This window comes from Dryas octopetala, chromosome 6, assembly GCF_963921425.1.
Source record: "Dryas octopetala chromosome 6, drDryOcto1.1, whole genome shotgun sequence".
NCBI classification, from domain to species: domain Eukaryota; kingdom Viridiplantae; phylum Streptophyta; class Magnoliopsida; order Rosales; family Rosaceae; genus Dryas; species Dryas octopetala.
Window position 1 is genome coordinate 8,047,575 of NC_141371.1, and position 21,383 is coordinate 8,068,957.

At 36.5% G+C, this 21,383-nt stretch overlaps 4 protein-coding genes and 1 pseudogene across 4 annotated transcripts; 1 reads left to right on the top strand and 4 right to left on the bottom strand.

Annotated features, from left to right (window-relative positions):
• Positions 1-2,303: 2,303 nt before the first annotated feature.
• On the bottom strand, positions 2,304-4,580 carry LOC147281953 (cytochrome P450 714C2-like). The gene is made up of 5 exons (XM_086248014.1): positions 4,277-4,580; positions 3,776-4,002; positions 3,398-3,645; positions 2,860-3,214; positions 2,304-2,729 (listed from the first exon to the last, which is right to left on the bottom strand). Exons 1-5 carry the CDS (start codon positions 4,578-4,580, stop codon positions 2,304-2,306), a joined length of 1,560 nt encoding a protein of 519 aa, XP_086104140.1.
• Positions 4,581-7,331: 2,751 nt separating this feature from the next.
• LOC147281954 (uncharacterized) lies at positions 7,332-8,723 on the bottom strand (annotated as a pseudogene).
• Positions 8,724-9,907: 1,184 nt separating this feature from the next.
• Positions 9,908-12,526, bottom strand: LOC147281955 (uncharacterized). The gene is made up of 7 exons (XM_086248909.1): positions 12,444-12,526; positions 11,910-12,169; positions 11,701-11,782; positions 11,523-11,589; positions 10,765-10,956; positions 10,608-10,668; positions 9,908-10,508 (listed from the first exon to the last, which is right to left on the bottom strand). The coding sequence occupies exons 2-7, from the start codon at positions 12,139-12,141 to the stop codon at positions 10,348-10,350; spliced, it is 795 nt and encodes a 264-aa protein (XP_086105035.1). The 5' UTR covers positions 12,142-12,169; positions 12,444-12,526; the 3' UTR covers positions 9,908-10,347.
• Positions 12,527-14,699: 2,173 nt separating this feature from the next.
• On the bottom strand, positions 14,700-16,359 carry LOC147281956 (uncharacterized). The gene is made up of 6 exons (XM_086249095.1): positions 16,023-16,359; positions 15,826-15,907; positions 15,626-15,692; positions 15,370-15,534; positions 15,208-15,268; positions 14,700-14,909 (listed from the first exon to the last, which is right to left on the bottom strand). The coding sequence occupies exons 1-6, from the start codon at positions 16,261-16,263 to the stop codon at positions 14,740-14,742; spliced, it is 786 nt and encodes a 261-aa protein (XP_086105221.1). The 5' UTR covers positions 16,264-16,359; the 3' UTR covers positions 14,700-14,739.
• Positions 16,360-18,516: 2,157 nt separating this feature from the next.
• On the top strand, positions 18,517-19,320 carry LOC147281957 (plant/protein). The gene has a single exon (XM_086248969.1). The coding sequence runs from the start codon at positions 18,685-18,687 to the stop codon at positions 19,150-19,152; it is 468 nt and encodes a 155-aa protein (XP_086105095.1). The 5' UTR covers positions 18,517-18,684; the 3' UTR covers positions 19,153-19,320.
• The last annotated feature ends 2,063 nt before the right edge of the window (positions 19,321-21,383 follow it).

Consider the following 21,383-nt stretch of genomic DNA (forward strand, 5'->3'; position numbering starts at 1 on the left):
GTTTTTTTTTTTTTTTTTTCGCAATAATGATATCTCTTCATTTGACACAACCATAAGTTTGATATCCATAGTTGGCCATTAGTTTAATATCTGAATTTTAGTTATAGGAGTTTTTCAATTAGAAGCTTCAAATTCTCATTCTCCACTTCTACATTGGTTTATAAGGTTTAAAGTGATACTGCATGTGTGCCTATATGTTTCTCTATGTATGTATTTCTTCACTTCTTAACTAGCATCTAAAGCCTGTTTGGTGCATAGAATAAGATTGGATAGGATAAAGTACAAAATATGTGTATTCAAGAAAAAAGTTTCTAACTTGAAGGAATAAAATGTATTAAGATAGGCTAATCATAAGGGGTGACTTATCCCTTCCAATCTCCTCAAAAATGGTGGGATTAAATAATTCATCTTCTTCTCACCTTTTTCCTTCAAATTAGAAGACACCCTCCATGTTTTTGCTTAAATACACATGAATTTAGTTATTTATCATATTCAATCATATCATATGCACCAAATGAGGTCTAAAAGTAGTATTCGTAAGAGAAAGTATTAACTTAATATATATATATATATATATCATTGACTCATATCTAAATAGCTTAAGTTTTTAGAATTTAATTAATGATTATAAGTAGGAAGAAGTTGGAGCAATTACAATAGATTGGCGATGCTCTAACTGTCTAGTGAGTGAGGGTACGACGTAGAATATATGGTCAATATTTTCCACGTACAACAGACAGCTTGTTCGCTTTTTTTTAATTAATTAATTTCATTGAAGAGGGGTTCGCAAATCGCAATTGCTACAAATGGATTTTAGATTGGGAATTTTGGGAGCGAGAAGCTCAGAGTGCTGGAGTCATGGAGACGACGACAGAGTGACGAATGTCCTCACGTTCTTACTGCGTAATCTGAATCGTCGTTTGTTTCGAAGGAAATATACGACAGATCGTTTAAATTATACTAAGAGTCTTAAGACCTTGGGTTGGTCCAGCCGGTGAAGGTGAGTGCAGAAATAAAATTAAACTATTAAAAATAGAATACGGCAGATCGTTTGAAATATGATATAATACCTCTAATGATGCGAGTCTTTTTTACTTCAACGGTTATATTCTATTTTCCATTTTTTTTCTGCAATAAATAAACTTTATTTATGAACGATAAACATCCGAAAATAATACAACAGATAGCAATGCAGGTCATGCATGAATATCAGGAAACATAAGCGCATGCTGCATGCATGCATGTTAAAAAAGAAAAATATGCTACTTAATTACAAATTCACTAACAAATGTTAGTTATAAAAACAAAAGATTGAAGATCAAACTTAAAAGAATCATAAGATTCTTTAGATTTGTTGTGAGATTATTTTGGATTAAATAAATAAGTAATGTGAAAACCTATGTAGATTTCATATTAAATAAAAGGTCAATACTTTGAAGTTAATTGATTAGTAAGTGGACAACTCTTTTTCTAAAACTTATAATATTTCAATTTAATCTAATGCATTTTAAATGTCTTCTTCATATATGTTGCAGGGTTGACACATTGTAGGGTTTTTTATTTATTTATTACTTTGTGGTCCATAAGATTTGATCTTAGGACTTGATACATTGTAGGGTAAGGTATGAGTAGGATTTTAAAGAAGCAGCTTCGTTTACATATTTATATATTAATGTGATAAATCATTCAAGAGCTAAAAGCCCATCAAATCTTACCTTAATGAATAAATGAGTGGAAAATAATTGTTTCAAATTGTACGTATAATTTAAGTTTTCTAATAATCTGTTAGCAATTATTAAATCCATATAATTGTTCTCTTAGCAACAGCTATGCTCTCCTGCAAGAAGTCCCGGAAATTGATTTCCGCGACAACCAATCTGGACGTTGAAGATTTGATCTGATGGCTACGAAAGAACTGCATAAACCACTAACCAATTGGTGACACGTGTCCAATTTAGAAAAGAAGTAAAAAGCATATATCCATATCTCACCATCCACCACTCTCTAAAACTAAATATTTTAATAACATGCCAATTTAGGCATAAAACATATTCGTCCAATGTAAGAACACCCACACCCACTAGATATGATTTATCGCCAATGGTATGCAGGGGAACAAGCAGTGTAGGAATATAGGCTTTAACAAGTGAACAAAAACTCTAGACAGCAGTCAGCAGGGAACCCAACTCTGTTTGTTACAAGAAGGTAATGAGAATAACCTCTCTCTCTCTCTTATTTTTCAGAAAGAAAGCTAATGAAGCTACGTACTCTCTCTTTATAGTGTTCCAATCCAAGGCAACAACTCACAGCTTGTTCAGTAAGAGATCAACTCCATGTTCTGGCTCTACAACCAAATTAAGAGAAGGTCCATGGATGTATTTGGGAGAAACTGAGAATGAGAAGTTGGACACTATGAAAGCTATCAGAATCTTGAGTTCAACCAAGGCCAAATTCTGTCCAAGACACACTCGGGGTCCAACCCCAAATGGCATGTACAAGTGCGGAAGCTTGCATGCCCCTGTGATCCCATTTGCAAATCTATCTGGGTTGAATGTGTAGGCATCTGGTCCCCATATTTCTGGATCAGTGTGCAGTGTCACCACCGTGGTCCAAACATTGACACCCTTTGGCACATGAATGTCTCCAAATTTCATGTCCTTCAAAGCCTCCCTTGACACCACAGTCACTGGGGGATAGAGCCGCAATGATTCATTAATCACCATTGTTAGCTGCACATTCAAACATTCAAGTTTATAGTAACTCATACATGCATACATATATAGAGGCAGGTCATATATGATACACAGTCTAACAACATAACATGTGAGATTGTTACATTAAGATGTCGTGTGAGAATACCTGTTTCATCTTACGAATCATATCAGCATCTGGAATACGGCCTTGGCAAACTTGAAGGACCTCTGCTCTCACACGTTCTTGCCAATCTTGATTTGAAGCCAATAGCATGAGGCACCAAGTGGCAGAAACTGCTGTGGTTTCATAGCCAGCCAAGTAGATGTTCTTGCAGTTATCAACAATGAAGCGGTCTGTTGCCTCTTGGCTGAGGTCACTTTTTTTGGCACCCTCAAGAACCATTTGCAATAGGTCTTTCTCATTCCCAGCTGCCTGTCTCTCCTTCACTACCTGCAGTATCAAAGTAGCTGCTTCCTTTTCTAATGCCCATGCTTCTCTATTGCTCTTTGTGGGAAGGTGTCTGCATTACATAAGATATCTAGCAATTAACACTATGCAGTAATATGTAATTTACACAGTAATGTTACATGTTACATTTACGACCTCATCTCTTACATACACGAGTCCATTTAAATATGATACAAATAATTTTATTTAATTTTATCAGTTTAGTCATGAATGTTAAATAAGAAAGTCCTAGTACCTCATTCCGGGAATTCCGGTCAGAAATATTTTCTTGGACATGGCCTCCTGGAGATTTCTTAGTTTCTTAAATATCTCTTCCCCTTTGGTATAGTTGCTTCCAAAACAAGCCCTTGAGATAACATCGCCAGAGAAGCTTCTCATATAGTTGTCAATTTTTATGTCTGCCTTTCCTCCCTCTGCCTCAATTTTGCTGTTCCACGAGTTTATCAGAGTAATTGTAGACTCTGTAATTAAGTTGATCATTCCCTGTAGGGGTTACCACAAATACAATTAAAAAAGGCAAAACAATTTATATAGTCACACACATACATATATATATATATATGCATGGTGCTGTGAATTATATTATATAATAATATAATATATATATATATACCTTGACCTTCTCCATGTACAATTCAGGAGCAATGACTTTGCGCTGATGGGCCCACACGGCGCCATTTGAGGTTAAAATACCCTCACCAAGTAAGGGACCGAGCTCTGTAGCTTGATCTGTAGGCTTCCCCAAGTCCAAGGAGGTGCATGTTGTGATCTCCCTCACTGCGTCTGGTTGGTTCACATATAATATTTGTGTGTTGCCAAGTGAAAACACAAACACTTCACCTGCACAGATAATTTCCCACTATGTTTTAGAAGAAACAAAAATTCACTAGAAAACAAAGAAATAATTTGACATATTATATTGCTAAACTGTCAATTTGAATTAGTAACCATATAAATTTTCCTATAAATGTATAGTCTAGATTAATGGTGTCGCAACATTATATGTCAATTGTCATATATATATATATTTAATACCCTATGCTATATATGATGATGATGATGATGATGATGATAAAGATGATGAACATATAGTCATATATTATTATGCATATACCATATTGCTTCCTCCACTTCTCAAAGAAAGGAAAGAGAAGAGCAGCACAGTTGTGAAACATGGGGGGTTCACTGGTGGAACCCTCGGCAACGCTGCAACTGGGACGACGAGCCTTCTTGATCTCCAGGATATTTCCCAGAAGAAAAGTGGGTTTGGGTCCGCTGATGCCTTGCTTGGTTATCAGGGACCGAAGTCTATTCGGCTTCACCACAAGCCCATTGTAGAGCCTTACCAACAATCCCACAAACCCAACCAACACAAGAGTCCACATCAACATTTTCACATCAAATTGGAGGACCTCCATGTATGCCCACTAAACCCAGTACAATTCTCTCAACTCTCTCATTCAGAATGCAATTGCAAAGGGAGGCTTTGGTTGGTGATATTCAACTTTGAAATGTGCAACATATATAGGCGGGGAGGGTTAACTTGGTGGCATAATTTCATGACAGGGCACCCAACCTGTCAGTGTAGGCCCGTCAAAGTAGAATCAAATAATTGGACAGAAAAAAAGTACGAGTTTGCGGCTTTTTGCTGGTTGTGAATTTCTCTCAAACAAGTTACGGGCATGCATATATGTTCAAATTCAAACCGAGGAATATAAGCCTATAACTCATCTAAATGCATTGTGGCGTGCAGTTATAATTTATCGTCACGCTTTGGATTTTTGGTCAATTCCAAGATGAAGACGGTATTGAGGTATTGTCTTTATTTTCGTTCAAACGATTAGGGCCATCGTTTTATGAGATGTCCCCAATTTAGATTTTATTGGATTTTAAAAATCCATTAAAATTTAAGTGTCTCTAATTCAGATTTTAATAGATTCCAAATAAATTAAGATGTCCTCAATTCAGATTTTAAAGGATTCTAATAAAATTCATGTCCTAAAAAAGTCATAAATTTCCTTAAGTGAAGAATTTAGATGCATTTTTTACATATAAAAAATTTTATTATAATTTCATTAAAATTCATGACTTGAATTTTGATAAATTTTAAAATCTATTAAAATTTAAGTTAGGAATATCTCTAAGATTGGCTGAAAAGGGCACTAGAAGATGATTTATAGGTGAGGATTAGACGTCAGTCATGTACTTATTAACTATACAACGGATGGGTTTCGATTCCAAGGTTCATAAATATGGGTATATGAATCAACCTATTTAATTTGTTCTCGATGCTTTGGTTTCTTAATCAACTTTGAAAACAATTCCATCTTCTTGATTGTATAGACGGTTCATTATCTAGTGCCATGTAACTTCCATTTCCATACCTTAGAAAGGTGATAATGTCATAATTGTACATGGGGAATGCTATCTACCTTCTCCAATTTATATTTTTTTCCGACTTTCTTCTTTATTATTTTCATTCCACATTGTATTTTTATAATTGAAACCGTTCATTTTTTAGATAATTATATGAAGATCATGTCTGCAAAAAATCAATTAAATCGGAAATCGTTTAGTCATGCAATTGTTATCAAATAAACAGACGGTGAATTAAATTGTTACCAAAACCGTCTGTTTATTTTATTACAGTTACATAACCAAATGATTTCTGATTTGTTTGATTTTTTTACAAAGATAATCTTCATAGTTAAATCTAAAAAATGAACGGTTCTGATCATGAATTTATACTATGAAATAAAAATAATAAAGGAGAAGGTCGATGAAAAAAGTGGATAGCATTCCTCATTGTGCTATTTCATATTTGTGTTTATTACTAGTAAGAATATTATGTTTGAACTTAGTTACTATGTTTCAATATTGACCTACATAACTAGTGAAGTAGAAACTTCAAACTTAATTTGCATTATTTCTAGACTAAACTTATCACTTATACATGCATGTCTCATAAGATAAAAATATCATTTGATTTTGGGCCCAACAATACCATAAAAATTCATATCACCTCTTAAAATAATGAATAAATATCGTATCAACGATGAAAAAGAAAACAGCTGCTAATACATTGCCAGTTAAATAGACTTAGCATACCAAAATTAATAACATTTATGAATTCGTATCAAGTAATGATCATTCTCAACGTATAACATCGTTCAAATTGTGTTATCCTCAAGAGATTACTATCCCTAATAAAAACTATAACTTCGTAGAATACTGGCATCTAATGTTGAAGTTAATGTCTCTGTTGATTTCAGCTCGAGTCAAAAGACTCGAGCTGTACCCTTGTATTATCTGTTATTACTTAGTTGTTAAGACTTCTATTTTAGATGGTTGGATACTCAAGCTCACATAGATGGAAGAGATCACTTCCACAAGATATTTTGTATTAAAGCACTTTGTGCAACTTGATAAATTCATTAGTTAGTTCGATAAAAAAATATATTGATTCACTACACCAGAAAACTCTATCTTCTCTCTCTGCATTTCTTTGTGCTTGTTATGCTTAGTTTGCATCTTCCATTCATTGTGTATGTGTGAGAGAGAGAGATTGCTTGAAATCTTAGGATCAAATCCAACATGCAAGTCCTTAAAAAAAAAAAATTGAGAGTAGAAATTACGCTGTGTACAAAGACAAATAATTTAACAAATTGGGCAGCATATATAATCTTACGACTGAATGTTAGTTAATTTCTGGAAAATGGTTTGATGAATAAGCTTTCCGATTGATTTTTATTTTGTTTCTTGGTCAAAAACATTCGGTCTGTAATGCATAGGTGGTTTGGTTTGGTGCGTATATGTATAGAACCTAAATTTTGGCTAATCTTCATTTCTTTTTTCCTGTAAAACTACTATTTTTGAAAGCAATATATGTGTAAACTTTCAATAGTTTTGATCCAAACTCAAATTAACTATAAAAGTAGATCCCTTAATTAGACTGATATAATCAGCCAGAACACAAACAACAAGAACAAGCAACCAGAACAACCACTTTAACATTAAGCAGATCAAGAAAAGTATAAAAGACAACATATTATTATGCTCAAGCAGAAGTCACATTGCGATCAAATACAATGAAACAGTTGGAATCCACTTCATGATAAAACCTCAAAGCCAAATTATCTTAAGACTTCAATTGCTTAATTCCCAAGTGTTCAGAGAACCCTCGAGTAAAAATCCCAGTCAGTATGGTCAGGTGAAATTGCAGGCTGGCCAAATGGTTTGTCCTTCACAAAAATCTGAACATCAGGTGCAGTGCAAGGCCATCCAAATACTCCCCCAGCTCTCTCTTTGGATCTACAAATGCACAGTATAATGAAAAAAGTAATTATTAATTTGTGAAGCAATAAGTAGAAATTCACATGTGATGCATATAAATTGAAGAGTGAAAATATATAGCCTAGTACGGGAAAATGAACTCGTCAACATCCAAGGGTCAAAAATCATCTGCATAACATGCAATGACTGTATTGTAGAATTTTTCAAAATTTACATATAATATGTTTCTCTTTATTACAATATTACCTAATGCTTTATCACTATCATTTAGCTTTGTAGGACTCTAGAAAGATCCCATTGTGAGGCTGCAGTGCAGTGGCATTAATCAAATAAAGTACATAAGAAAAATGATACTTGACAGTAAAGAAGAGGCACCAAAAAACAGAGAAGACAACAGTCTTGATGACATTACAGGATTGAGCAAGGCCTTGTAAGGTTGATCATCAATCAACAGTGTATCAGATTCAGAATACTTCCCACCAAAATGATCCCACACTTTCTTCAGTTCTTTGAAAAACAGAGGCTTTGCCCTCTTCTCAAGGGACTTGAACCCAGAATCAGTACATTCAAATTGATCCTGTACAAGAGTAAATAAGCATATTTTGATCTCTACATCTATCCAAGAGAGAGAGAGAGAGTGTTTTATATATCTTTACCAAGGAATAAGCTTTTCCAACTTACCCAAACAAATAAGAGCCTATTTCTCAGCTTTCCCATTAAGAGCCTATTTCTCAGCCTATTTTTTCTGTTAACCAATCAGAAAAAAAAAACAAAAGAGAAGGAAACAAATAAAACTCATAAAAAGTATAGCACTACAGGCCATATAAGAACATTAAGGTTGAGTAGTTCAAACACTGACTCTTGTGCAGAAGACCATATGCCTACTTCAAATCTTTCAAGGCAGAATTGCATAAATTCCTCAACAAAAGGTCTTTTAAACACTGCAACATCAAGGAAAAAAGAGAGTGTGAAGCTAAAGTAAATGAAAATTTAAATTAAAGTTTGTACTTGAGTGGTTGGTATATTTAGCTACCAAGTTGATTTGCATATCTCCCATCAGATGTACGACCTCTTGGAATTTCAGACCTTTTGGAAAGGTGAACCCTGTGTACCAATAATCCATTGAGACTAAAAACAAGAAGCTTCTTTCTGGGTCCTAGATTCAGCTTCTCAAGGGAAATGCCACAGTCACTATCTGTGTCTTCATTACAACCGTAGTCGTCGTCATCATAATCACTAGTGTTGTAGTCAAACCTACTTCTAGCCATAATTCAATATAATGCTCTAGCAATTGTGCAGGGGAACAAATGCCGTGGTTAATTTATAGAAGCGAGAAGAGTACTGCTAGGCTTTTCAACTTCTATAATTAATTATTTAAACAGAAGAGATTTTGTTACAACTTCCAAAGATTCGGATTCGAGTTCAGACCTGTGTTTAACTTGATCGTAATCAAATAATAAGCTAAACTTGTAAAAAAAAATAATTATGAATTTGGTTTGAGTTTGGATTGGCTAAATTTGGTTTTTGGACATACATAAATTCTATTAATTTTAAGTTGTTAACTTGAGTTTGATACATAATCAAACTTATCTGTCACGTGAGAATACAGTTGCTTCCCCAAGCCAAGGTGCTCCAAAGCCAGTTACAGCAGCAACACCAATCTCACAAGCACAACCTGCAAGTGAGATCAGATTGGCCCCAATATCCCCTTTACCAGCACAAAGCTATGGAGAAGCAGATAAAACCATGAGCCAAGTACAGAACTCCATAGCCATACCGATTAGTGCTGGTTGGAATGGCACAGGGATCAAACCGGACCATAGGCCATCCCCAGAAATCAATGCAACCGTTCCCGGTGATTAGAATACAAGGTATGATACTACTATGATCTAATCAACCATTTCACAAGTGTGTGTATTTCTGCAGAAAAGGTTAACAATTTTACTTGAATCTCATATCCAGTGCTTGCAGCTTGATGAATGTACCATCAGAGATGTACTTAGAGGGAGACAGGAGGACAGCATCAAACTAATCATTTTTTATACTCTTGCTGTAACATTGAGATTTAGGCAATTTCAGCATTAGACTGTAAGAAAGTAGTGACAATTGCAACATTAATTTTTAGCTTGACATGCTTGTTAAGCAATTATTTACTGAATTACTTCAGTCCACCAACTATTTTTCAGTTGTTTGACATGTTTTAGTTAAATATGTTCCTAATGGAATCTCTATTTGAAATGGATAGATAAATTGGCTTAAACCAAACTTACATGCATGCATTTAATCCAAATAGAATGCTACACCAATAAAATTTTCAAAAGTACAAGACACATGCTGCTGATTAGGGCCAAGATTTAGATCAAATTCAACAAGTGATATGATGTTAACTCCACACTGAAAAGTAGAAAATATCCTTGAAAACAATGTCATTTTTTTTTTTTTGGTCAAGGAAACGACTGATTCATTAAGAAGCCCAAAAGGGCAGAACACTACAGAGAGGAAAGCCCAAAATCCACAACCCAACAACTAACATAACAAACACAAAACAGAAAAAAGTACAAAAGAAAAAAGATCAAAACACACAGACCACAAGAACACAAGCAAGAACTCTAGCCAAATCAAAACCCAGACAAAGTACCAAGATCCACCAACAAAGCACAGCCCTGAGCCAAAACATAAGCAATCTCCACCAGAAGAGCACAACAATCCACGCAAGACCCACAACCACCCAAGAGAACCAGGAGAACCAAAGTACAACAAAACCAAACTGAGAAAAATGGTGGTGTTTCCACCAGCACATAATCCGATTGGGGAGCGAAATGAGTAAAACAATGTCATTTAAATTTAAATCACTCCAGCTTCATAACATTAATGAACATTCCTCTCAACAGCTTAACCCTTCTGGAAATGAGTAATAATCTTTGAATAGTAGCTCCAATCAGAATGTGAAGATGTTATTGCAGGCTGTCCAAATGGATGCTCTTTCACATAAGAAGTAACATCATCTGCATCTGCCAGACCCTCCAAGTAAAGCCGCAACTCACCCTTAGGACCTTATAACACAATAAAAAAGTACTTCTGAGTAAATATAACATGAACCTAGATTACACTTTATTTCCGAAGACAAAATGACCATGATAAATTTTACTCACCTAAAGCCATGTCATCAACTTGGTCAACCTTGTATTCAGTAACAAAGATAGCTGTGTGAGCCTGAAGAGAAAACAGAACAACAATTAAATGAAAAACGATCAGACATGTTTATAAGAAACTTCATAGGGTTCCTATAAATTCCTTTAAAAGCATTACAGGGTTTAGCAGGGCCTTGTAAGGGGTATCATCTATTAATAATGTGTTTGATGAAGAATACTGGACAATTGAAGATGGAAGTCTGGCTAGGGAACCCTTGTTTTTCCACACTTTCTTCAACTCCTTCAGAAATATGGGCTTGTCTCTATTCTCCAAGGTCTTGAACCCCGAATTAGTGCATTCGACTTGGTCCTAAAGAAAGTCCAAATATCATAAAAACATTCAAAATTTTCATCAGGTTCCCTAAATCAATGCTTGAGAAATGAGTAATGCTAGAGGGATTACATTCGCTGATCACGTTATTATGACCGCATCATTATTGATAAGAAATGGATCAAACCATCAGAGAATTAGGAGTATATGATAAAATATATATGGAAAAAAACATTTTTAGTCTTTTTGTTTTATGCCGAAAATAGATTTAGTCCCTGTGGTTTCAAAACTCCACATTTGGTTCATGTGTTTCATGTTTTTTTGCAATACGAAGACAATTTTAACAAACTCAAAATTTTAATTTGTGTTTAAAAATCAAATTGAAGGTTACATACATGAATTTTTTTCTCATTTTTAAGTTAAACTCGCGATTTTATTAGTTTTATTTGAGAAAAAAAATCATTTTGATTATAAAATGTCCTTAAATTACAAACAATATATAACAAAAGGACTAAATGCAGAGTTTGAAAACCACATAGACCAAATTTGTTTTTAGGATAAAAGACATAGATCAAAATTGGTTTTTCCTAAATATATATACTTACCCAAGCAAACAACAACTTTCTTGTCAATCCTTTCATCACACAATCCAAGGCATTGTCCAGGTACCATCTATACATCACACAAAATCCTACAAGTATTACTGCATCAACTGAAGGGCAAACAGAGGATAATGGTGAATGAAAATTTCATTATATTTGAAACTGGGGTTGAATTACTTACTCCCTTGCAGAAGACCATATCCCCACTTCAAATCTCTCCAAGCAAAATTTCATAAAATCTTCACAGTAAGGCCTCTTATAAACTGTAAAAGAGAAAGAAAAAAAAAAAAAAAAGGAAGAGTCTTATTACAGAACAAAGTTAAATTTTGCAACAAACTAAGGCAGGAAAAAAAAAAAAAAACAGAGAATATATATTCAAGCATTTAGTACCCATGTAGCTTCCATATTGTGCATCTGGAGAGCGATCTCTTGGTAATTTGAATTTTCGGTATAATATCCTGTGACAGAGCAAGCCTCCAATACTAAGAACAAGAAGCTTCTTTCTTGGACCAAGGTTCAGTTTCTCTATAAAGAGGCCATGCTGATAATCTACTGCTTTTTCTTCACCATCACTCTGTTCATCATCAGAACATACAAATTTGCCTTTCATCTTCTCAGCCATCTTTGTGTTGGATTTAACTTCAACTCACCTGCACTCAAACACCCAAGAATAGAAACAATAGATTGAACAAGAGTTGCAGGGGAAGAGAAATAATCAGAGAGAGTTTTTGGGGTGCTGAAGTCACACCACACTAAAATACTTTTCATATATATATCGAATTGCTTAATATTAACCATACACCACAAGTCAAAATAATATTACAATACTATTAACTTTAACAAAAACTTAACAACTAAGATAAGATCTTCTTCTTTTTTGGTCAAAAAGATAAGATCAATTAAGTAAAAGGCAGAGAAGGGCACCAGAGGTTGATTTATAGGTGAGGATTAGTCAGTCATGTACTCAGGAAATCTGGTTGTAATTTTTAAAACTTCAAAAGGTGTATGTGAAAATACAAAAAAACTTCTAAATGTTTGTAAAACTAACTCTATATATATAATATATCAAATTTCTTAATATTAACCATAAACCAAAAGTAAAAGCAATATTCGAATACTTTAACAAAAACTTAACAACTAAGATAAGATCATAAAGTAAAAGGGACATTAACTTTAACAATTTGGCATGCAAGATAAAACCAAGAATTTAACTTTGGCTGAGAAGGGCACCAGAGGTTGATTTATAGGTGAGGATTTAGTCAGTCGTGTACTTATTTAGTCTCAAGGTCTCTTCCTTTTCAAACCAAGTTTGGCTTGGACATTTTCAGTTTTCACCAAATTCGAAATGCAGGGAACAAAGAGCTACACCAGTTGGTTCCTTTAAAGTTTAAACTCACACATACAGAGACTTTACTTTCAGATGCTGCAGAGTACCAAATCTCCAAAGCTGTGAAACAGGGATTGAGTAAATTACTCCCTTGCAGAAGACCAACCACATCAAATCTATCCATTCAGAATTTCATAAATTCTTCACGTAAGTTCTCTTGTAAACTGTGAAATTAACAGAACAGTCTTATTACAGAACAAAGTTAAATTTGCAACAAACTAATGGAAAAAAAAAAAAAAAAAAAAAAGTATATACTCAAGCATTAATTTAATAGCCTTAAATTTTCCATAAGCTGCATCTGGAAGGCGAGATCTTGGTATGTTGGAATTTTCGTAGTGGTAGTGACAGAGCAAGCCTTCCAAGACCAAGAACAAGAAGCTTCTTTCTTGAATTCTTGGTGCAAGGTTCAGTTTCTCCATGGGGTTGCAGTAGTCATATAAAATCTTTAATGCTTTTAAATCTAGATCAGTGACTTCCTCATCATCAGAACATACCACTTTGCTCTTCATCTTTCCTGCCATGCAAGACAAAGCCAAGTTAACTTTGGCTGAGAAAGTGAGAACGTACGGCACCAGAGGTGACTTGATAGTCAATACTAACCTAATCTATTTAATAAAGTTGTTATGTTCGGCTTGACCTACATATTTGTGAGGTAGAAACTTCAAACTACTTACCAATTATACACTTCTCATCAAATAAAAATTCATTTGATTTCATGCTAGCAACAAAATAAAAAATTCGCATTATTTCTAAACAAAAAGCATAAATACAGTATGCATATGCCAGTTAAGAGACTTTATGCCCCATTTGGGGTTTGTGGTTTGTGGTTTGGAATTAAAAACAAATTTTTTAACACAATTTTAGATTAGCACCACAATTTATAGTTTCTGTTAAATAAAGTGAAAGCTGTTTTTTCTCACATGCAATTCAAGACCTCTCTCATCACAGTTTTTTTGTTTTTTTGATAAAATAAGCCCAAACAAACAAAGACCTAACTACTAACATAACAACATCTAACCATGCAAACAAAATCCTCAAAAAACAGAGGGCAACAAGCATCAGGAGGCTGCTCTAAAATGACTAAACCAAGATCCACCAAGTGCCCAAAGCAACTATCCATTTGTTTTTACTAACTGTTGTGGATAAAAGCTGCATTTCACATTAAAACTTAGTCATTATAAACAGTCATTAAAATTTAACATACTAAAATCAATAACATTTGTGAGTTGATATCAAATAATGATCATTCCCAACCTATCAACTTTGTTCAAATTGTGTTATCCTCGTGAAATTACAACCCCTAAAAAAAGGTAGTAAAGCATCAGTTTACATTTTTTTAAAGACTAGCCAAAAATTGGGAGCATAAAGCCATTGGTTTGAAGAATATGCATTCGGTTTGCTTAGACATTCATAGGTCTTTTTTTTTTTTGTTAATAAAATCTTGGACCAATTCTAATCAAAATCCATTACCCCACTCACCTTCTCTACTTGGGCTAATCCCAAGAGTTTAATTCATAAGTTTTTTGGTTTGGTACACAGAACAGAAATTTTTGCTATTTCTAATTATTCTTTTCTGAAAAACTACTATTTTTAAAAATGAGTAAAGTATAGCTAATTTTAATCCAAACTCAAGTAAACTGTAAAAGTTGATCCCTTAATTAGACTGCTATAATCAGCAGCCAGAACACAAAGAAATTAACCTTAAGCAAAAGAAAATTTGAAAAGACAATATATTAATTAAAATGCTCAAAACAAAAGCAGAAGTCACATTCGGAGCAAATACATTAAAAAGTTTGAATCCAATTCATATTAATTCATCAAAGCCAAATGATGTTAAGGCTTCAGTTGCTTCCCAAGTCTTCGGAGAACAGTGGAGTAAAAATGCCATTCATGATGGTCAGGTGAAATCGCAGGCTGTCCAAATGGGTTGTCCTTCACATAAATCTGAACATCTTTTGCAGTTGAAAGGCCATCCAAATACTCCCCCAACTCTCCCTTTGGATCTATTGCACATAGAAAATGCAACTATTAGCTCAATCAGAAACTAGTAGAAATTTGGAATGGTTAGATTTTCATTAAACCCAGGTGTACGTTAGATTGAATTTTGATTCCAGTCACTTGACTTAGAGGTACATTTATTATTTGTAACTTGTAAGTATATTATTATAACTAATTAAACTATGAACATATGTATTAGCAATTTAGCACACTAAATAAAATGGAATCCAACACCCAAGTTTAATGGAAATTAATGAAATCCAATCTATCACATGTGGCCTGCAGTATGTTACTCTTAAGTACCTAATGCATTATCGCTATCATTGTCGGCTTCATATGACTTCAAGAAAATTCCTGTGCAAGTCTGTGAGATAAATCAAATAAAAGTACTTCAGAAAGATCATATAATGAAAAAAGAAGGGGTATAAAAGAAACAGAGAAGAGAAGAGTTTTTGATGAGATTACAGGATTGAGGAGGGCCTTGTAAGGCTTATCATCAATCAACACAGTATCAGATTCAGAGTAATTCCCACCAAAATTATCCCACACTTTCCTCAGTTCTTTGAAAAACAGAGGCTTCGCTCTCTTCTCCAAGGACTTGAACCCAGAATCAGTACATTCACATTGATCCTATTGAAGAATAGATAAGTAAATTTTGTTGTCTACATCTTTCAAAATAGTTTCATATATCTTTACAAAGGATTAAGCTGTTCAAACTTACCCAAACAAATAAGAGTCTATTTCTCAGTTTCTCCATTATGCAATCCAAGATACCATCAACATTTTTTCTGTTAATCAATCAGAAGAAAAAACAAAAACAAATTATAAACACATTAGAGGAGGTGCCAAATAAAAATCACAAAAAGTATAGCTCTGCATCCTATATAAAGAACACTAAGGTTGAGTAGTTGAAACACTGACTCTTGCGCAGAAGACCATATCCCCACTTCAAATCTTTCAAGGCAGAATCGCATAAATTCCTCAGCAAAAGGTCTTTGAAAGACTGCAACACCATCAAGGAAGAGAATGTCAAACTATAGTAAATGTAATTAGTTGTAATTTAGATAAAAATTATGAATCATTCTAATTAAAGTTCATGGTTTGAAGTTTGTACTTACCTAGACGACTCCCATATCTACCATCAGGAGTACGACCAGTGGGGATTTCAGACTTGTTGGAACGGTGAGCTCTGTGTACCAGTAACCCATTGAGACTAAAAACAAGAAGCTTCTTTCTTGGTCCTAGATTCAGCTTCTCAAGGGAAAGCCCACAATCGCTACCTGAGTCTACTTTATCACCGTTATCATCGTTATCACTGTCATGGAAAACAAGCTTGTTTTTAAGGCTATTTCCAGCCATAATTCAATACAATGCTCTAGCAATTGTAAAGGGTAACAACTAACAAATGCTGTGGTCAATTTATAGAGCAAGAAGACTGCTAGTGCTAGGCTTCTGAACTTCTGTAATTAAAAGCAGATTTTGTTCCTACTTCCAAGGTTCATAACGGGGAACTGAAAGAACCCCTTGAAATTCTCCAATTGGTCAAAGAAATGCAAACATGTTTAAGGCTTCGATTGGGACTCGTTTGTCTAACTGGCAATAGGCCAATGGTTAGAGATGGGCCGGGACGGGTCGGATCCGGCACAGCCACGGTCCATTTAAAGTTGGCCCAACTCGTCATTAAGTGGGTTTGGTTGAGCCAAAATTTTCTATCTCATTGAGTTGACCTGCCATGCATCCGTTATGGACTGGCCTGTTTACATTTTTTTCTCATAATATTTTTCAAACTTTAAAAACTATTTTTTATCTCCATAAATAAAAATATTTATTTAAATTTAAGGATTCCCACAAAGTCACAAAACAAAGGCATCAAAGTTGTGCAGACATGCTCTTTCACATGATAAGATCAGTTTGATTTCAAATGGAAGTTTGTCTCGTCACACCTTCATCTCTTAGGCTCTCATGTTGCCTACAAAATAAGGTGAGCAACTTCAGAAATGGGAAAGAAAAAGAGAAAAACAAAAAAGAAAGGAAATGAGAACATAGAGCCAACCAAGGAGTAAAATTTCGATTTCGAGGAAATTTTCGATGGAAATTTCGACGAAAATTTCGATTTCGACAAAATTAGACAAAAACAACAGAAATTTTGAATGAAATTTGATCATATGTTTATTTAACATATTATCTACTACATTGATAAAAAAATATTAAAGAAACCAAATTATATAATAAGTTTCATGTGATATAAGGTGAATATAATACGCGCTGGAGGCAAATATTGTTAAATAAAATTAGTATAATTAATAAATGAAATTAGTATATTCTTTATACTCTATAATCTATACACTAAACCCTATATACTCTATATATCCTAATATTTTTTATACTCTATAATCTCTACACTAAACCCTATACTCTATATTCTTTAGGATATAATATAAGATATTAGGGTTTAGGTCCTTTAGAATATTTTTAATTATCTTTTTTATAAAAATGTATGAGAGTTTAGAGTTTAAAAACAACTAAATGAAACTCCAAAAGAGTCAAACAAAACCTCAAACCCTTTTTTTTTTTCCACTTACCCAAAAGTCCAAAACCTCAATCAACTTAACCTTTTTTCTTTTTTTTCTTTCCTTCCTTTTTCCTCCACCATGACTCTCTCTTTTCTTTTTCTTTCCTTCTTTTTCTTTTTCTTTTTATTTTTCTTTTTATTTCCTTCCTTTTTTCTCCCTTGACTCTCTGCTCTTTTCCTTTTCTAGACTTTCCTTTTTCCTTCCTTTTTTCTCTTAGCCTCTTCCAGACTTTCCTTTCATTTCTCTCTCACAATCTCACTGTCATCTCTTCTCTCTCCTCCCTCTCCCTCCCCCTCCCCCTCCCTTTCCCCTTCCCCTTCCCCTTCCCCTTCCCCTTCCCAAATCTCCCCAATCACGTCTGACTCTCTCTCCGATCTGAGAAGAGATATAGAGATCTGAGATGAAGCAACCGGAGGCTGGAGTGTGAGTGGGTAAATCACAGTCGCTAAAATTTCGCCAAAATTTGGAGAAATTTATCAAAAATGTGCTTGGAGTGTGTTCAAAATTTTGGCAGAAATTCAGTCGAAATTTCAAAAATTTCAAAAATTTCACCGAAATAATAATGAAAAACGTTGGATAAAATTTTCAAAATTTCATTCCTTGAGCCAACAATGTTTCACAAAGTCAATAGGTCATTAAGGGTAGTTTTGAAATTTAAAATAATAAAAAGAGATAAATAATATAAAAATAGTAAAAGAAGTGCAAGTATACAAAAATGGAGTGCGTGGCCTCCTATTTAAAAAAGTATACTCATTACTTGAAAGTTTACTTGAGTTAAAAATTTAGAAGTCTAGTGGCCAAAAAATAAAAAATAAAAAATTTAGAAGTCTAGTGGGTTTGAAGTTTGAACGGTTTGCGGTCTCGTCCATCTAAGTTGTAGACTACTATCGGGGACATCCACTAATCTAGTTGGGCCAAAAATTATGAAAGCTAGGCCCCAAATTATAAGCCATTGGTTTTGAGCAATTGGGCTTGCAAATATCGAATCCACAACAAAGTCCTTGAAAGTTATTCTCTTTAAATATGTGCAGAGGCTTCTCAGACTTACCAGAAGGATCATAGAAATGAAAACGCATCCACCACCTGTCACAAACTCGTAGCAACACCTTTCCAGCACCTTCTACTGCTATCCAATAACCGCCCTACCCTTCTCTCTATATACACAACCCAAAGAGAACCAAACAACAAACGCACAATCACTCACAGAATGAACCCCATCGACAACAAGAAAGACACGTTCACGATCCGGGCAGTGGGCCATGACGAGGAGGGCCGGAAGCGGGTCGAGAAGACGGAGCTCCATACCCACAACCCCGACACCGTCAGGTACGTCGAGAAGAAGCTCATCGACAAGGGTGTGCAGCGCCTGGACCGCCACCCGGTCGACGGGACCGGGATCGGCCGCCCGCCGCCCAAGTCGGGCCGTGGCGGGAAGTACACTTGGGAGGGTCCGGGGGAGTTGGTCGAGAACGAGCTCGACCCGGCTCCGGCGGCCATGGACGAGGGCGACCCGAACTACGTGGACGAGGAGGCGGAGGAGAGGGTTGTAAAGGGGGAGAATGATGACGTGGCGGGGTTGGTTGTGGGGGAGGTTGAGGTGGCGAAGGCGGCTGAGGGGACTGGAAGGGTAGGGGTTGCTAGAGTTGAGCTTGATCCTCACCTCAAGCTTAATTAGTTTGATCAAGTTGTAACGGATCAAGTGTTGTGATCAAATGGCAAGTTTGTAATTTAACTGGGTTTGCATGGCAAATGGATCGAACAAGGAAAAAAATGATGTTTTTCATTTTTTTTTTCCAATATATGTTTAAATTTTATGTTAAAATCAGTTTCTGGTGCATTGCATGCCATTGCAGTTTGTAAATAGATATTCATCTCCTCAACAGGCAACACACACACAGAATTCTCATGATATGATCTAAATAACAAGGGTTGATTGCGTTTAGGACAATTTCCATTTTCCATCAAATACTTGAGCTCGTTTTCTCTGATCGGCCTTATTTTAACGTGCATATATGATGGGCCTTGGAATGGGTTCTGCAACACCCATTTTGAGCCCAATACGAATAGTCCAACTACACCAACGCAGAAAAAGTCATTAATCTAGAGGTTTTCTCTTCAAGTTCATCATTCTATCTGTTCGTATGATTAATCGTCTGGACATAACGACAAGTCACACAAGGCTTAACATCATGCTGTTTGGGTCTAGGTCCAAAAGACTAAGCCCTTCCTGGGCTCCTAGCCCCTGACCTACTAGGCTCCGGCCTTTTAGGCTCCGGCCTCCCAAGCTCAAGCCTCCTGGGCTCCCGACCCGTGTCAACTCACTCAGATCCTCGAGACCGGTGACACGTTGCGCTCCTACAGTGCAAGTCATCACAAGGGACACGTGTCATCACCGGATTGGTTGACACTCTTCCAAAGGTACTATAAAAGAGGTACCTTCTTGTCACAAAAGGACAATTCAATCAATATTATACTATTCACTCACTCTGCTCTCAGATCTCTCTGAACACTGACTTGAGTGTCGGAGGAGCTTTGGCCGGTACCACACCGGTGCCCTTCCCGCTCACTTTTGTGTACTTGCACAGGGTGATTTGGATATCATTCTCTCTCATTACTCACCAGTCGGACCCAGCTACCCGTTCCTACCACACTTCGACGTGTCATCCATTCAGTGGTGGGTCAACGGGCCCACGTGATTCGACTCGACGTTGACTGCTTTACCATTTTTCAGCATCAACAGTTTGCCGCCGTCTGTGGGAAAGTAGAGCCTTTCTCCCATTTGATTCTCTACCCTCAGTTGAGGTGCACGGACTTCCGACCTTCCGACCTCTGCAATGTCTAACGGAGGTCCTATTCTCGACCAAGTTGACAACACCCCGGTGGGTGACAAGCGAGGCAAGAAGACTGCCGAATCTGATCAGGAGGCGTACATCCAGCGATTGGAGACTCAGCTCCAACGAACCCAGGAACAGCTCGACCTCCAAAAAGGTGCAACACAGCTGTATGAGCGACTCCGCCGCAACAGGGAAGAACATACCACTCCCCGGAGTGGTGAAAGGAGGAACCCCCATGACAGGGACGAACACACCACTCTCCGGAGTGGTGAGAGGAGGAACCCCCATGATAGGGACGAACACACCACTCTCCGGAGTGGTGAGAGGAGGAACCCCCATAACAGGGACGAACACACCACCCTCCGGAGTGGTGAGAGAGGAAACCCCCCCCGAAGGGACCAAAATGTTCCGCGTCAATTGGACGCAGGGCAAGGTAGCCACCCACCCCCAGGTTTCCAAAAGAGACTTGTCCACCTGGTCAGCCGGGCCCGATCTGGCGAGCATTCTACCCGCTCTGAAGAGTTCCACATTTATCGAGACTGTCGTCATCTGCTCGACGACAACCGCTCTCGGCGAGAAGAGCAGCGGACGAACCGGGGTGAATCCAACCCACGTCCCAAGACTTGGAGGAAGAGCAGGCTACTCATCCCAAGCGATGACGGGGAGAAGAGTAGGTTTTCTCGGCTGGGCGCCGCGCAGCAGATGACACTTTCACAAGTAAGCAAGTCGCTGACTCCGGTAACAGCGGCTCTCTTCCACCAGACCAGCTCCAGCAACTCCTCATAGACATCAATGAGCGCCTGAGGAGAGTGGAGGGGGGAAGTCGCGGTGGGCACCCATCTTTAGAAACAAGGGAGCTGCCCGGACCTTTCACAACTCGCATCCTGTCCACTCCCCCGGTTGGTGACGTTTGGCCTCCCAAGATAACTCCGTATACGGGGAAGGAAGACCCATATGACCACCTCATGAGTTTTCGGTCAGCCCTGGAATCCAAAGGTGTTGATGACATTACGAAGTGTCGAATCTTCCCTTCCACCCTCTCTGGCAGTGCAAGGGATTGGTTCTACCAACT

Coding starts and splice junctions, on each gene's coding strand:
- LOC147281953 (XM_086248014.1), bottom strand. CDS start 4,580: ATGGAGGTCCTCCAATTTGATGTGAAAATGTTGATGTGGACTCTTGTG. Junction 4,003..4,276: donor GAAGTGGAGGAAGCAATATG/GTATATGCATAA, acceptor TTATCTGTGCAG/GTGAAGTGTTTGTGTTTTCA. Junction 3,646..3,775: donor TGTACATGGAGAAGGTCAAG/GTATATATATAT, acceptor TAACCCCTACAG/GGAATGATCAACTTAATTAC.
- LOC147281955 (XM_086248909.1), bottom strand. CDS start 12,141: ATGGCTGAGAAGATGAAAGGCAAATTTGTATGTTCTGATGATGAACAG. Junction 10,669..10,764: donor ACAAGGCCCTGCTAAACCCT/GTAATGCTTTTA, acceptor TTTTCTCTTCAG/GCTCACACAGCTATCTTTGT. Junction 10,509..10,607: donor AGTTGATGACATGGCTTTAG/GTGAGTAAAATT, acceptor TTGTGTTATAAG/GTCCTAAGGGTGAGTTGCGG.
- LOC147281956 (XM_086249095.1), bottom strand. CDS start 16,263: ATGGCTGGAAATAGCCTTAAAAACAAGCTTGTTTTCCATGACAGTGAT. Junction 15,908..16,022: donor TAGATATGGGAGTCGTCTAG/GTAAGTACAAAC, acceptor ATGGTGTTGCAG/TCTTTCAAAGACCTTTTGCT. Junction 15,535..15,625: donor ATAGACTCTTATTTGTTTGG/GTAAGTTTGAAC, acceptor ATTCTTCAATAG/GATCAATGTGAATGTACTGA.
- LOC147281957 (XM_086248969.1), top strand. CDS start 18,685: ATGAACCCCATCGACAACAAGAAAGACACGTTCACGATCCGGGCAGTG.